Consider the following 13,590-nt stretch of genomic DNA (forward strand, 5'->3'; position numbering starts at 1 on the left):
CCGGTTACATCCAAGACATGCTAAGACACGCAAAGGTCACATGCAGTCATGCAATCAGTACACTGCATGTGTTTGTATAGTGGCTCTCAGAGTGCACTCTACACACAACTCATCACAACACCACAACTTTTTTATTGACTTGCTTGCGGGATGGAATAGGAGCTTAACACATTGGGCGCCATGCATTGTGCCCATCATTATGCCCTCTCTGCCACCACTGTAAGCCTATGGAGATGTTTACCTTCTTTGCAGGGCTATAACTTTTTAAATATTATAGCTATATCTGCATTACTATGGCCCATTCAACATCGGGTATCTATCGTTCCGGATGTGGGAACGTTATATTTTTTCATTCATACATTGTTGTAGGGCTGGGCGATAAAACGATAACGATAACTATCGCGATAAATAATTTCCTCGAAATAAACATGAAACGTGGTCGCAAAGTTTCGATATATCGATTTCCAAGCTTTGCTCCGTTCAGCCTCGGCTCATCACACTCACTAACAACAACCAACGTTACGTGATGACGTGACGTGCATACGCACAACAGCTAACAACCAATCAGTGAAGGAGATGGCCGAGAGCGAACGAGATCCGGAAGGAGACCCAGAGGTACTAGGACTCACTCAACAACAAGGCTTGCTAGGCTAATTAGCTTGCACAGCGTTGTTTTATATATTTACGTGCCGAGTATGTGTGTGTTTTGAATTCTGAGGCCACGTTTAAGTAGTGTGGGGTATACAGTGGACGTCGTTTCAATATATTGTGGCGGAAGAGAGTATTTTAGTGTCATATTTAGCACATTGTCGTGGAATACACCGCTTAGAAGCAACAGGCTGGCTAGGATACCTAGCTTGCACGGCACTGTTTTATATATTTACGTGCCGAGTATGTGTGTGTTTTGAATTCTGAGGCCACGTTTATAGTAGTGTGGGAGTGGACGTCGTTTCAATATATTGTGGCGGAAGAGTATTTTAGTGTCATATTTATTGTCATGAGATACTCCGCTTGTCGGCTAACTGTTAACGTGCGCGGACTGATGACGACATCAACTCGACTTGAGACATTCGCAGCAGCATATTAGAAGTTAATTAAACTTGACAGACATTATATCGACGATAATTATCGATATCGAATTATATGAAAATAATTTTATAATTTTATCGCGATAACGTTTTTGGTCATATCGCCCAGCCCTACATTGTTGTGTTAATACCGTCGAGAATATAAGTATGTTTTTAAGCTTTTCTGCTGTAATTCCAAAAACGCTAGTTATAGGCCCTGAAGCATATTATAGATTTATCGATTGGCGTTTCTTTCCTATACACGCTATATTAAAAAATTCAAATGTATATGATCGGTATACATTATGCTTCATCATGCGTGAAGGAAGGGGGGGGGGGGGTCGTTTATAATTCCTTGATCGTCTAACGGCTTTATTTAGTATGGGTTGATATATTGATCAGACTGATTGCAAACAAAGAAATGGACAATCAAGCTGAAAGTAACGTTAGTTTCCTCTTACCGTTCGCCGATGAGACTGGAGGAAAAATATCCCAATTATTTGGATGTCGATCTGCTAGATCCATTTCCGGTTTGTATGACGCAATAAACGCCGAAATCATATCGATTATTGCGTTTCGAAAGCGATCCAAATGCACTCAAGTGTGTATATTGATCCACGCCACAATATATCTCTGGCGGAGGAATTTCCTCGATGCACCGATCGCCACTTCCGGTTTGGCGTGAGTGTAACTCGCCCGAGCATCCACCAGGCGGCGGTATTGAGGCGTTGCAATATCAGAACAGGGTCCGGCTGCGATCCGGAGGGAGACTGGATGAATTATGAATGCCATGGCGAAAAAATGAAATATTGATCCAAAACACGTGATACGTCGTTGTTGGCGTTCAACGCATGGCGGGCAATAACGATTTACGCCGTTCTTGGCGCACAATGTGTTAAACGTGTAACTGACAAACGTATTGATATTTTTCATCTTCCCCGTGTAACGTCCGTCATCTGAACCGCTGATAAACCCCTCTGGTCTTTTTCCATTACAATGGAATCATGAGGATCTTTTTATTTTATAATCTGAGCATCATATTCTATATACCCACTAGGACAACCCACGTCGCTTGTACCGTTCACATACTACACATTCCCTCCAAAGTCACGATTTAAAGCTCCACTACGTAACCTTCACACAATGCCGGCCACCCGTGGCCACGAGAGTCAAGAAGTCAAGTCAAGAGTTTTATTTGTCACGGCATACAAGTATACAATGAAATGCGGGGGGTCTTGCCCGCAACGATTGTGCATAATACAATAGTAATATAGTAATAACAATAGTAATATATAATAAGAATCCAATAGAACGACATTGTGCAATAAAACAGGTAAACAAAGTAGGGCATATCGGTATATGTACATGAGTTATTTACAGAGCATGGTAGGACCTGCTAGGTCAGCAGAGGTAACTGCTTAGGGTTTTATATGGAGACGAACGAGGAAGATAAGAGAAAATGGTTCATTGGTAAAAATTCGTTTGAGGGAGGTAACTTTGCGCATGTTTTTTCTTTCATGTCGTACACATTTATGCTTTAGAAATGATGATTTTGTGACAGAAGGACCAGAAGGGCTCGTATGGGCAATTCCACTAACTTTCATACATGGTTGTTGGGAGGGTTTTCTCATTTAGGTTGGTAAATAGACTGCAGTTAATGGTAAATAGACTGCAGTTATAAATGGTAAAATAGACTGCAGTTATAAATGGTAAAATAGACTGCAGTTATAAATGGTAAAATAGACTGCAGTTATAAATGGTAAATAGACTGCAGTTATAAATGGTAAAATAGACTGCAGTTATAAATGGTAAATAGACTGCAGTTATAAATGGTAAATAGACTGCAGTTATAAATGGTAAATGGACACTTTAATCCAAAGCGCTTTACAATTTATGCCTCACATTCACCCATTCACTCACACATTCTCACACCGAAAGTGGAGGCAACCATGCAAGATGCCAACCTGCTCATCGGGAGCACTTAGGGGTTTAGTGTCTTGCTCAAGGACACTTCGACACACTGCTGGGAGCAGACGGAATCAAACCGGGAACCTTCAGATTACCAGACGATCACTCTACCCCCTGAGCCACTGTTGCCCTCGCCCTTGCTAAAGAAGCTGTATTTGTCCCATGTAAAAGTTACATAGTGCAGGTTTAAGCTGACCATGATGACGCGACAGCGAGCCATGTGCATAAAGACATGTGACCTGCTGACGTGACATCAGAAGCCTCCGGATGAGGTGTGATGCACACACCTACGCAGAGCTGCCTGTACGTCACACAGCCTGCAAGCGCCTTATAACTGGGCCGAATCCGGACATCCACCACCAAATTAGTTTGGAAAGAAAATTGCAGCATTAGTACACGGAGTATCACACATGAACCAAAGATTAAGCTTGTCTGAACATTCATGAATTATGCCGTGATGTAGTTATCAGAAAAGCAAACGGACTATCATTTCTGCGTAAGGAAACCATACCCTTATGGCTGCGTTCATCATCGTGGACACGGTATAAAAGAGACAAAAAATATGGGCTGAACAATAATGATATGATTTATTCAATATGCTAAGGGGAAATAATGTGAGTATCGGTAGCACTGGTTAGTTTACATCCTCCCTGGACAGAGATGTTTGACGTCCCAACCTTCTGCAGGAGTGTGGGTGATATGATAGTGCTATCATTCCATTTTCTATATCTGGGTATGAGCCACTCTTCTCTCCTTTCTGCCTTAAAAGGGCAATCGGACTAGTGCTGTTATCACTGTGGAATAATAATAATAACACTGCTCTAACACACAGGAATGTCTGGAAAAGGGGGTAAATTTAGGAACGCTGTGGTGTTCCCAAAAACTCACGCACACGCACACACACACACACAGCCATATACACAGTCCAACACATACATTACACATCGTCGTTAACAACGTGGTTAAGTCCTCATTAAATTGCACCGGTGGTCATTTTCATACGCGACAAATCACAGACAAAACACAGCAATTTCATACCCTATTGAGTACTCTCTCACTTTATCTCTCTCTCTCCTACCTCTCTTTCTTTGTTCTATATTTCCCCCTCTATCTATCTCTGTTCCATCTGTTTTTCTCCCTCTCCCTTCTCATTTATATTTACATTGAGTCATTTAGCTGGCGCTTTTATCCAAAGTGTAACACTCTTACCAACAAGTCGCCAGGAGGGGTACATCTCTGGCGGCGGAGGGTCAGTGGCATCGTTCGTCAAACAGTGTCGAACTTGAGTGTTACACTCTGAGTGCAGAGTAGTACAGACATGTTAGCATGATAGGTAGTAGTATAAGAATAGTACTATAGACATATTAGCATGATAGGTAGTAGTATAAGGATAGTACTATAGACATATTAGCATGATAGGTAGTAGTATAAGGATAGTACTATAGACATATTAGCATGATAGGTAGTAGTATAAGGATAGTACTATAGACATATTAGCATGATAGGTAGTAGTATAAGGATAGTACTATAGACATAATTAGCATGATAGGTAGTAGTATAAGGATAGTACTATAGACATATTAGCATGATAGGTAGTAGTATAAGGATAGTACTATAGACATAATTAGCATGATAGGTAGTAGTATAAGGATAGTACTATAGACATAATTAGCATGATAGGTAGTAGTATAAGTATAGTAGCATAGTAGTAGGGTACATAATTAGCATGATAGGTAGTAGTATAAGTATAGTAGCATAGTAGTGCAGACATAATTAGCATGATAGGTTGTAGTATAAGTACAGTAGCATAGCCATAATTAGCATGATAGGTAGTAGTATAATTATAGTAGCATAGTAGTAGGGTACATAATAGTTAAAATTTCTCAGTTAAATGTCAAATTGTCAATGCAATTCAAGCTGAGCTTTATTGACATGAATGGGAAGAAACCAATGTTGCCAAAGAATATTTCACACATCAAACAAAGAGCAAAACTACAGAAATAATGTGTCTCTCTCTCTCCCCCCCCTTCTCTCCCTCTCTCAGTGTGAATCTGATGAAGGGTAAACTGGACCCAGAGAGTTTGGGGATAATTCTGTTGGGCCCGTTCCTCCTGGAGTTTTTCCCTGATCAGGTAAGTGTGTGTGTGTGTGTGTGTGTGCGCTCTGTATTTGTTTCGCCATGGAAACAGCCATCTATCCATTAGAGGCGACGGTCTATGTATGTACGATGTATGAGGTCATCCCAGTTGAAATTCCTCATCAAACTGCACACATAACATTATATTATACAGAAATTACATAGTCGTTCATTACATATCACACACAACCCATATGTAGCACTTCCCTATCAAATCAGAGGTTTGCTGCCAAATGCATTCCTGCGGCGTCTCATGTGATGTGTGTGTGCGCGCGTGTGTGGTGTTCACTACAATACGATGTCATTGGGGGGGGGGGCTTTATGTAAAGGCACTGGGAGTAGAGGGCGAGCGAGGGGGGAATAGAGAGGGAGAATGCGGGAGAGAGAGGGAAGTGTGTTAAAGTGATCAGGGCTTAAGGGACTCACCAGAGGATTGGCCCTCAGCCGCAAAAAAATTATACTGCCATTAGCCAACTGGACACACACACTCTCTCTCTCTCTCTCTCTCTCTCTCTCTCTCTCTCTCTCTCTCTCTCTCTAACACGCACGCACATACACACACATTCATATATTCACACACATTAGCCAACTGGACACACACTCTCTCTCTCTCTCTAACACGCACGCACATACACACACATTCATATATTCACACACATTAGCCAACTGGACACACACACACTCTCTCTCTCTCTCTCTCTCTCTCTCTCTCTCTCTCTCTCTCTCTCACACATGCACACACTCACACACACACATTCATATATTCACAGACAACTGGACACTCTTTCTCTCTCCTCTCTCACACACACACACACACACACACACTCTCTCACTCAGACACACGTGGGATTGGTGCGAGGGTTAGGGTTTCAAATACAGACACACATATGTTAGACACACACACACACACACACACTATTTTCACTCTGGACATTGCAGCCAAAGATATTGGAAGTGTTTTGGCTCAGTGTCATTCAATTGTTTTTGTAGTGTTGGCTGTTGTGTTAGACTGGGGATGTCTCTCTCTCTCTCTCTCTCTCTCTCTCTCTCTCTCTCTCTCTCTCTCTCTCTCTCTCTCTCTCCCACACATACGCACACTCAAACCTACACTTAAACACACCCTTAACCCGAGCGTGTGGGGGCTTGGGTTTCAGGCCTGAGGTTTGTCGGTCAGACTTTGGGCCCCAGAATGTTCAGCCCGCCTCTCGCTGCGTCTCTTAACCCCCATCTGTGTCAGAGCAGTCAGCACCGTCTCACCCTGCTCTGTCATCTGCATGTGTTTCAGGACTCAGGAATCCCAGACTCCTTCCCTGTCTACCACTACAACGGGCTTAAGCAGTCCAACCACAACGAGAGGGTAAGATTCTCTCCTCTTCATCCCTCTTTCTCTTTCTCTCTCTCTCTCTCTCTCTCTCTCCTCTCTCTTCATTCCTCTTTCTCTCTCTCTCGCCCTCTCTTGCACTCTCCTCTCTCTTCATCCCTCTTTCTCTCTCCTCTCTCCATCAATCTTTCTCTCTCTCTCCTCTCTTCATCCCTCTTTCTCTCTCCTCTCTCTTCATCCCTCTCTCTCCTCTCTATCCCTCTTTCTCGCTCTCCTCTCCATCCATCTTTCTCTCTCTCCTCTCCATCCCTCTTTCTTTCTCCTCTCTCTTCATCCCCCTCTCTCTCTCCTTCCTCATTTCCTCCCTATCTCTCCCTCTTTTTTTGCAGTCATCCCTCTCTTGCTAGCATGCTCTGCCCCCTCTCTCCTCTCTTCATCCCTCATTCTCTCTCTCCATCCCTCTTTCTCTCTCTCCTTCCTCATTTCCTCCCTATCTCTCCCTCTTTTTTTTCAGTCATCCCTCTCTTGCTAGCATGCTCTGCCCCCTCTACTCTCTCTTCATCCCTCTTTCTATCTCTCCATCCCTCTTTCTCTCTCTCTCCTTCCTCATTTCCTCCCTCCTCTTCTTTTTTCAGTCATCCCTCTCTTGCTAGCATGCTCTGCCCCCTCTCTCCTCTTTCTTCATCCCTCTTTCTCCTCATTTCCTCCCTCTTTTTACGGTGATCCCTCTCTCTCTTCCTCCCTCACTCTCCTCGTTTCTCCTCCTCTCTTGTCTCTTCTATTCTTCCTCTGTCTTTCCCCCTCTCTCCTTCATAAACATGCTCACACACACACACACACACACACACACACACACACACACACCCTCAATAGGAAGCAGCAGGCCACTCCAGAATAAACAGAAGCTATTGTAAACCCAATAGCCCGCTCATCCAGCCAAAACCCCGGCTTAGCCTCCAATTTCTCCTGGTGCTTTCTGAGACGGAGCCTACTGTCAACCACCTAGTTTTGATGAATGGTTAACGGTAGGCCTATTAGTGTGATGGATGACGGTTAATGGATGTATTTGTAACTGAAGGTGGCTGTGCTACGCTGGTACTCAGGAATATCACTTACTTCATCCGTCATGTTTGTCTAGTCTGTAACAGGCTTCCTTCTTCCATACAGCTACCTGTTAATGTATGAGTGGCATGGCGCTCACACGCACACACACACACGCATGTATGCAGCACAGCACAGCGCCTGTTTGGTTGTGATGGTATTCCCAGCCCCCATATTTCCAGATGGGAATACTAGAACCACTGACAGCTGCCCCCTACAGCTGTGTGTGCATGCTTTTATGTCCGTGTGTGTGTATTGCAGTCATATCCATGTTTTTGTCTTTCCGTGTGTGTGTGTGCGTTCCTTGTGTGTTTGTGTTCACTTGTGCTTGTCAGACTTACATCGCTCTTCTTTCACCTCTGATCCTTTCCGAGGAAATGTGTGAATGATGGAGACGAACACTTCCAAGCAGCATACAGACTTAATGCTTCCAAATTTTAAGTGTTTGTTAAGTACATATGTCCAAGCAGCAAACCGACTTAATGCTTCCACATGTTAAGTGTTTAAGTACATATGTCCAAGCAGCAAACCGACTTAATGCTTCCACATGTTAAGTGTTTAAGTACATATGTCCAAGCAGCAAACAGACTTAATGCTTCCACATGTTAAGTGTTTAAGTACATATGTCCAAGCAGCAAACTGACTTAATGCTTCCACATGTTAAGTGTTAAGTACATATGTCCAAGCAGCAAACAGACGTAATGCTTCCACATGTTAAGTGTTTAAGTACATATGTCCAAGCAGCAAACGGACTTAATGCTTCCACATGTTAAGTGTTAAGTACATATGTCCAAGCAGCATACAGACGTAATGCTTCCACATGTTCAGTGTTTGTTAAGTACATATGTCCAAGCAGCATATTATAGACTTAAGGCTTCCAGTTAACTGTTTAAGTATATATGTCCAAGAAGCATGCAGACTTAAATGTTAACTTAAAGGAACACGCCAACATTTTGGCCGCTAAGCAGCATTTACTGCATGTCACTAGAAATCATGCCATTCCTCGCTTGGATCAACAATCAAACTGAAATCAACGCTATATTATCGGTATTATGTTTCATCATGCATGCATGAAAGGATGGGGGGGGGGGGGGGTTCTATGCTTCGATCGTCACCAACGGCATACGTTGTGGAGTAACGTTACAATAACACTTTTGGATCACAACAAAGGCATGCTCGGATCAACGCAAGATTGATCACATATAGCCCTTACCTTGACTAGGATGTACTGCAAAAACAATATTCCAATTTATCTGATCGCCATTCCAAGTATTGATGTCGATCGTGTTGCCAACATAATCCACCAAAGCACATGAATCCGCTGTACTTGATTCTCCCCAATCCATGTGTTATAAACGTTACTCCTCCCCGGATAGGAAAACCCAGACCGGTCTTTTTAGATCAACGTACAGGCGGAGCCAGAGAGATTCCAAGGATGTGCAATACTGGCCGCAAGGCGTTAGGCGGCGGTATTGGATGTTTGCGATCTCAGACCCATTCAGGACAGCCTGCACAGGCTGCCTCGATGGATTATGAATGGAAATAGCTAATAAAAGAAATAACGACCCAGAATCTTTGTTTCTGGCACTGAACCATTGGGCCACAGAAATGAGAATTCTCGTGAACGGCACCCAATGTGTTAACCTCTTCCAACCGTGGGGTCCGTCGGCGGACATCCAGAGCTCTGGATCTGCGTTGGAATTTTTCAAAACTACACTTCCTGTAAGGTTCTATGGGGTTCAAGGTTCATAGTTCTGTATGAATTATTTCAATAACTCTTATTATTCTGGATAATTCTACCACAAAAGGTAACGTTTTTGACAAATATTGAAACGCAGTTAGTTTCTCTTCCCTATTGTTAGCGTGCAGCAACAATTAGATCTGAAATTAGTTTCAAAATGGTTGCACTGTGGTGAAAATAAAAAAGTACAGTAGATTACAGTAGATTTCATTATCTGTTCTTATGCACGCCTGGTGATACTAAATCCAAATTGAACTCGGGCATTTGAAAGATAATATATGTATATATATATAAATGTGCGAATTGGCTATAATAAGGTGATTTATAACTAAGCCTGCTATTCTATATTCTATAATAATATTTCAAATTGCATTGGTCCGGATGGGAGAATTCAGTACTGTATCTACAGAACCTTCTGTTTAATCATCTTCCCTTTATTCATTTCCTTAGATTCTTTGTACACATGATCTCAATGTTTGGTCATTATTAGCATGGTGTTATTCACTGTCAAAGATGCAAAGAAAAATCATAATTCATATTCTCTGTTTCATCACAATTTAAGCAAGCCTAGTAATAGACACAATATTTCTGACACTTGGAATACATTCACTGAGGTCCATAGATTAGAGCCATATGAAATCCGCGATCACGGAATCGCGGAATTGAGCAATAAAAATGGAATCAACTGTAAATAATTTTTTTTTTTTTTTTTTTTTTAATGTTGTGGGACTTGTACAGCACTTTGTTCAACTTTGTCAGTGCTGTAAAGTTTAAACCTTTTTAAATCTTAGACAAACAAAACACTTTCATGAAATATTGTAAGCCATCATTTGAGGCTTTATAAAAGCAGCACAATGAACACAAATCTGTCAGTGTTGAGTCCGACCTCATCTTAAATAACAAACAGCATTGCTTGTTGTAGTTAACAAAGAGAGGCAGAGTTGATTTTGCAAAAATATATATATATCATTTATATTTTTATATTTTTTAATAATAATTTTATTTTCATATTCGAATCCCATGCCCATCGAACGAAGCTTTGAAGTATTTAAGACAGCCCTATTAAATGGACTGTTATATCTTATTAAATTGTGGACATTTATTCATTCCCACTTATTAGACACTTTTTCTGATGGTAAAATGAGCGTACAAAGCAAAATACAGAATTCTGAAATATTAAAACGGAAAAAACGGAATTTGGGAAAAAATAAAATGGAATTTGGGAAAAAATAAAACGGATTTCATATGGCTCTACCATAGATGTCCCTAGAAGAATATGCAAATGGACCTTGTAGAAGTGGAGCAATATTCTATTTACTTAGGTATGTATTTTAGGCAGAGTTTCAGAAAATAGGCTCCGGGTGGAAGAGGTTAACTGTGTGTTAAGGAAATTGTCATTGACATGTGTGATAAGGGATGGGTTCAATTAATTTAGTTCAATTTAGCAAGTACATTTTCTTAGAAAATTCTAATTCTTCTTCTACTACAAAAAGGAAAGAAATTCTCCATCAATTATACAAGTGACTTGTCGTTTCAGTTCTTATTTTGAATTGATAACATTGAAAGTAAATTGACCTGAATCCCTGGTGTTTGTTGTTGTTGTTAGGTGGACTACGTTGAGGGGACAGCGCTGGTGGTGGGCTTCGAGGACCCCATGGTTCTGACGGATGACACTCCAGTGAAGCGCTGCCTCCAGACCAAGTGGCCATACATCGAATTACTGTGGACCACCGACCGCTCGCCGTCCCTCAACTAGCACTGACGGCACCCCTGTCTGTGTTGTGCGTGCGTGTTTGTGGATGGCCCACTGCTGACCCCCACCTTATCTGCCCTGACCGCCACCCCCCCCCCCCCCCCACCCCTTTGGAGACTGACCCCTATAGGTCAGCAAGTCACAAAGACTGAGACACACACACACGAGACGAGAGACATTTGAGGAAATGCGCGCACACACACACACACACAAGAGACTGAGAAACACACATCCACAGACAAGACGTACATGTTTGTGATATACACTTGCATTCTCAATCACACACACATATACACACACACATACCAACATGTTCACGTTTACTGTTCATGCCATTGTCTGTTCCACATAGCTTGTAAATTGACACGCAGGATGTTTATGGTGTAATGGAGAGAGAGAAAAAGGGAGAACAATTCCTTAATGAGTGTTTATATTCTCTCGTGGAGAGGAGAGTTGGGAGAGTCTGCTGGGTCCAATCAGACTTTGATTCACTCAGATAGCGTTGGGCAGCGGGAGCCTCGCTACCCGTAGACCTCTGTCAGTGAAATTACGTTGCTAGGGGAACAGCTTGGGAACAGGTTTATTTCCCGTCAGCACCTTTTGTCATCACTATTTTAGTTTTATGGTGGGACATGGAGGTGTCCACTGAGGTTGGGGTTAAAGGTGCTGTAAGTGGTTTTTTCTTTGTTAAAATAAGTTGTTTACATGTTAAAATAATAGCTCTACATTCCGACAGTCATCACTGATATATAGAGTGTTTGGTCAGTAACATGGGTCTCCCAGTCCCTCCTGCTCTGTAGTAAACGCAAAATAAATTCTCTGGTATCCCGTTCTCACTTCATCCTATCAGGAGAGACAATTCCACACTGCAAATATAAAACTAAAATAAGAAATAAAAACGAAATAATCTGTCAGCTAATTTGGCTTGGCAAGATTTCTTGAAATAAGTATAAAAAAAAATCTAGGGTTCTCTCTCCTGATTGGATAAAGTGAGAATTGGATACCAGGACATTTATTTTGTGTTTACTGCAGACTGGAGGGACTGGGAGACCCATGTTACTGACCAACCACTATACCAGTGATGGCTGTCGGAATGTAGAGCTATTTAACACTTATTTTGACAAGAAAATACCACTTACAGCACCGTTTTAAGTTGGGTTTGGTTTATCAACAACTTATGAGGTGAAACTTACAGTATAACGAGTTCCGGCATTGCTGCTTGGCCAACTAGTAACGACCCTGCAACATTCAAGTATGCTAGATCTCTCTAATGGAGAAAAATCTATTATTATTTAATGATCCCAATCGAATGTTCTGTGTTTAATAAAAGTGATGGATCGGGTCGGCCCCCGTTAATTACAGTGTGGTTACCCAGAACCGGGTCGTTTTACCCTTTCTTATTTCACCAGCTGGTTCTCGAACTACTTATCGAACCTCGTGTGTACAGCCAACCGACTGTGAACACTACTGTAACTCCACACCATGCAGCCTTCCACACGAGAACACACAAGCTCACCCGCTCACAAACACAGCCTTCCACACGAGAACACACAAGCTCACCCGCTCACAAACACAGCCTTCCACACGAGAACACACAAGCTCACCCGCTCACAAACACAGCCTTCCACATGAGAAAACACAAGCTCACCCACTCACAAACACAGCGTCACACTTCCAAGCTGTTCACGGGGTAAAGGGACCAATCCGCAGGCAGAGGACTGGAGCTCTGAACGGGAAGGATCTTCAGTATTTTCACCCTGGAAGTCTTTTTAAGTACAGCTGGCTTTGCACGACCATAACAGGATGTGATCAAGTACTCATGTATTTATTACCACACTCCAAGGTTCTGTAATAAACACTTTTCTTTTTGTTCAAAACAGTCTGGATATGTTTTTTTGTCAATAATTATGATGTCATATAGCTGGCGACCTCTGCCTTTGGTGACCGCGGGCTACAGAATGTGCAACTAAACACCGTCTAGCCTCATTAAATCACCATCACACAGACCCGGGGTCAGTTTCTCCTCTCTAAATCTGTCTTGACCGGCACACACTAAATCTACTAAGACATTGATGGCATCTCATTCACTGCAAAACAAGACACAAATGTACTATGCAGATGAACAAAGCTACACCCTCAGATCCCTCTCCTGTGTCCATGTAAAAGAGAAGGGTTTATTTTTTTATTCATCCTTTCATTCAATCGCAGAGTGGCGTCACCGTGAGACTTAAAGGAACACGCCAACTTTTTGGGAAATTTGCTTATTTGCCATCTACCCTGGAGTTAGACAAGCAGATACATACCCTTTTTTTCTCTGCATGCATTAAGGCTTGGAACAGCCGCACCCTTAGCCTAGCTTAGCGTCATTCACTGGAAGTAGGTGTGCCAGTGTAGCCTAGTTCCCTACATTCCAAATACAACTCCAAAACTTTTCCTGTAAACATGAAAAAATAAAGAATTAGACATTTTAAATTTCTAAGCAGATATATACTCGGAATATCT

The 13,590-nt window shown here is 42.1% G+C and overlaps 1 protein-coding gene across 3 annotated transcripts in view; it reads left to right on the top strand.

The window, feature by feature from the left end:
- mindy3 (MINDY lysine 48 deubiquitinase 3) overlaps positions 1 to 12,430 on the top strand; it is a 99,274-nt gene extending 86,844 nt beyond the window's left edge. For all 3 annotated transcript variants that reach the window (XM_084335859.1, XM_084335858.1, XM_084335860.1), the window contains exons 14-16: positions 5,080 to 5,167; positions 6,458 to 6,529; positions 10,942 to 12,430. In XM_084335859.1, the coding sequence (XP_084191985.1) occupies positions 5,080 to 5,167; positions 6,458 to 6,529; positions 10,942 to 11,091 (310 nt within the window). In that variant the 3' untranslated portion in view covers positions 11,092 to 12,430. The remainder of the gene's footprint in view (positions 1 to 5,079; positions 5,168 to 6,457; positions 6,530 to 10,941) is intronic.
- The last annotated feature ends 1,160 nt before the right edge of the window (positions 12,431 to 13,590 follow it).

This window comes from Notolepis coatsorum, assembly GCF_963971535.1.
Source record: "Notolepis coatsorum genome assembly, chromosome: 19".
In the NCBI taxonomy this organism is placed as follows: Eukaryota; Metazoa; Chordata; class Actinopteri; order Aulopiformes; family Paralepididae; genus Notolepis; species Notolepis coatsorum.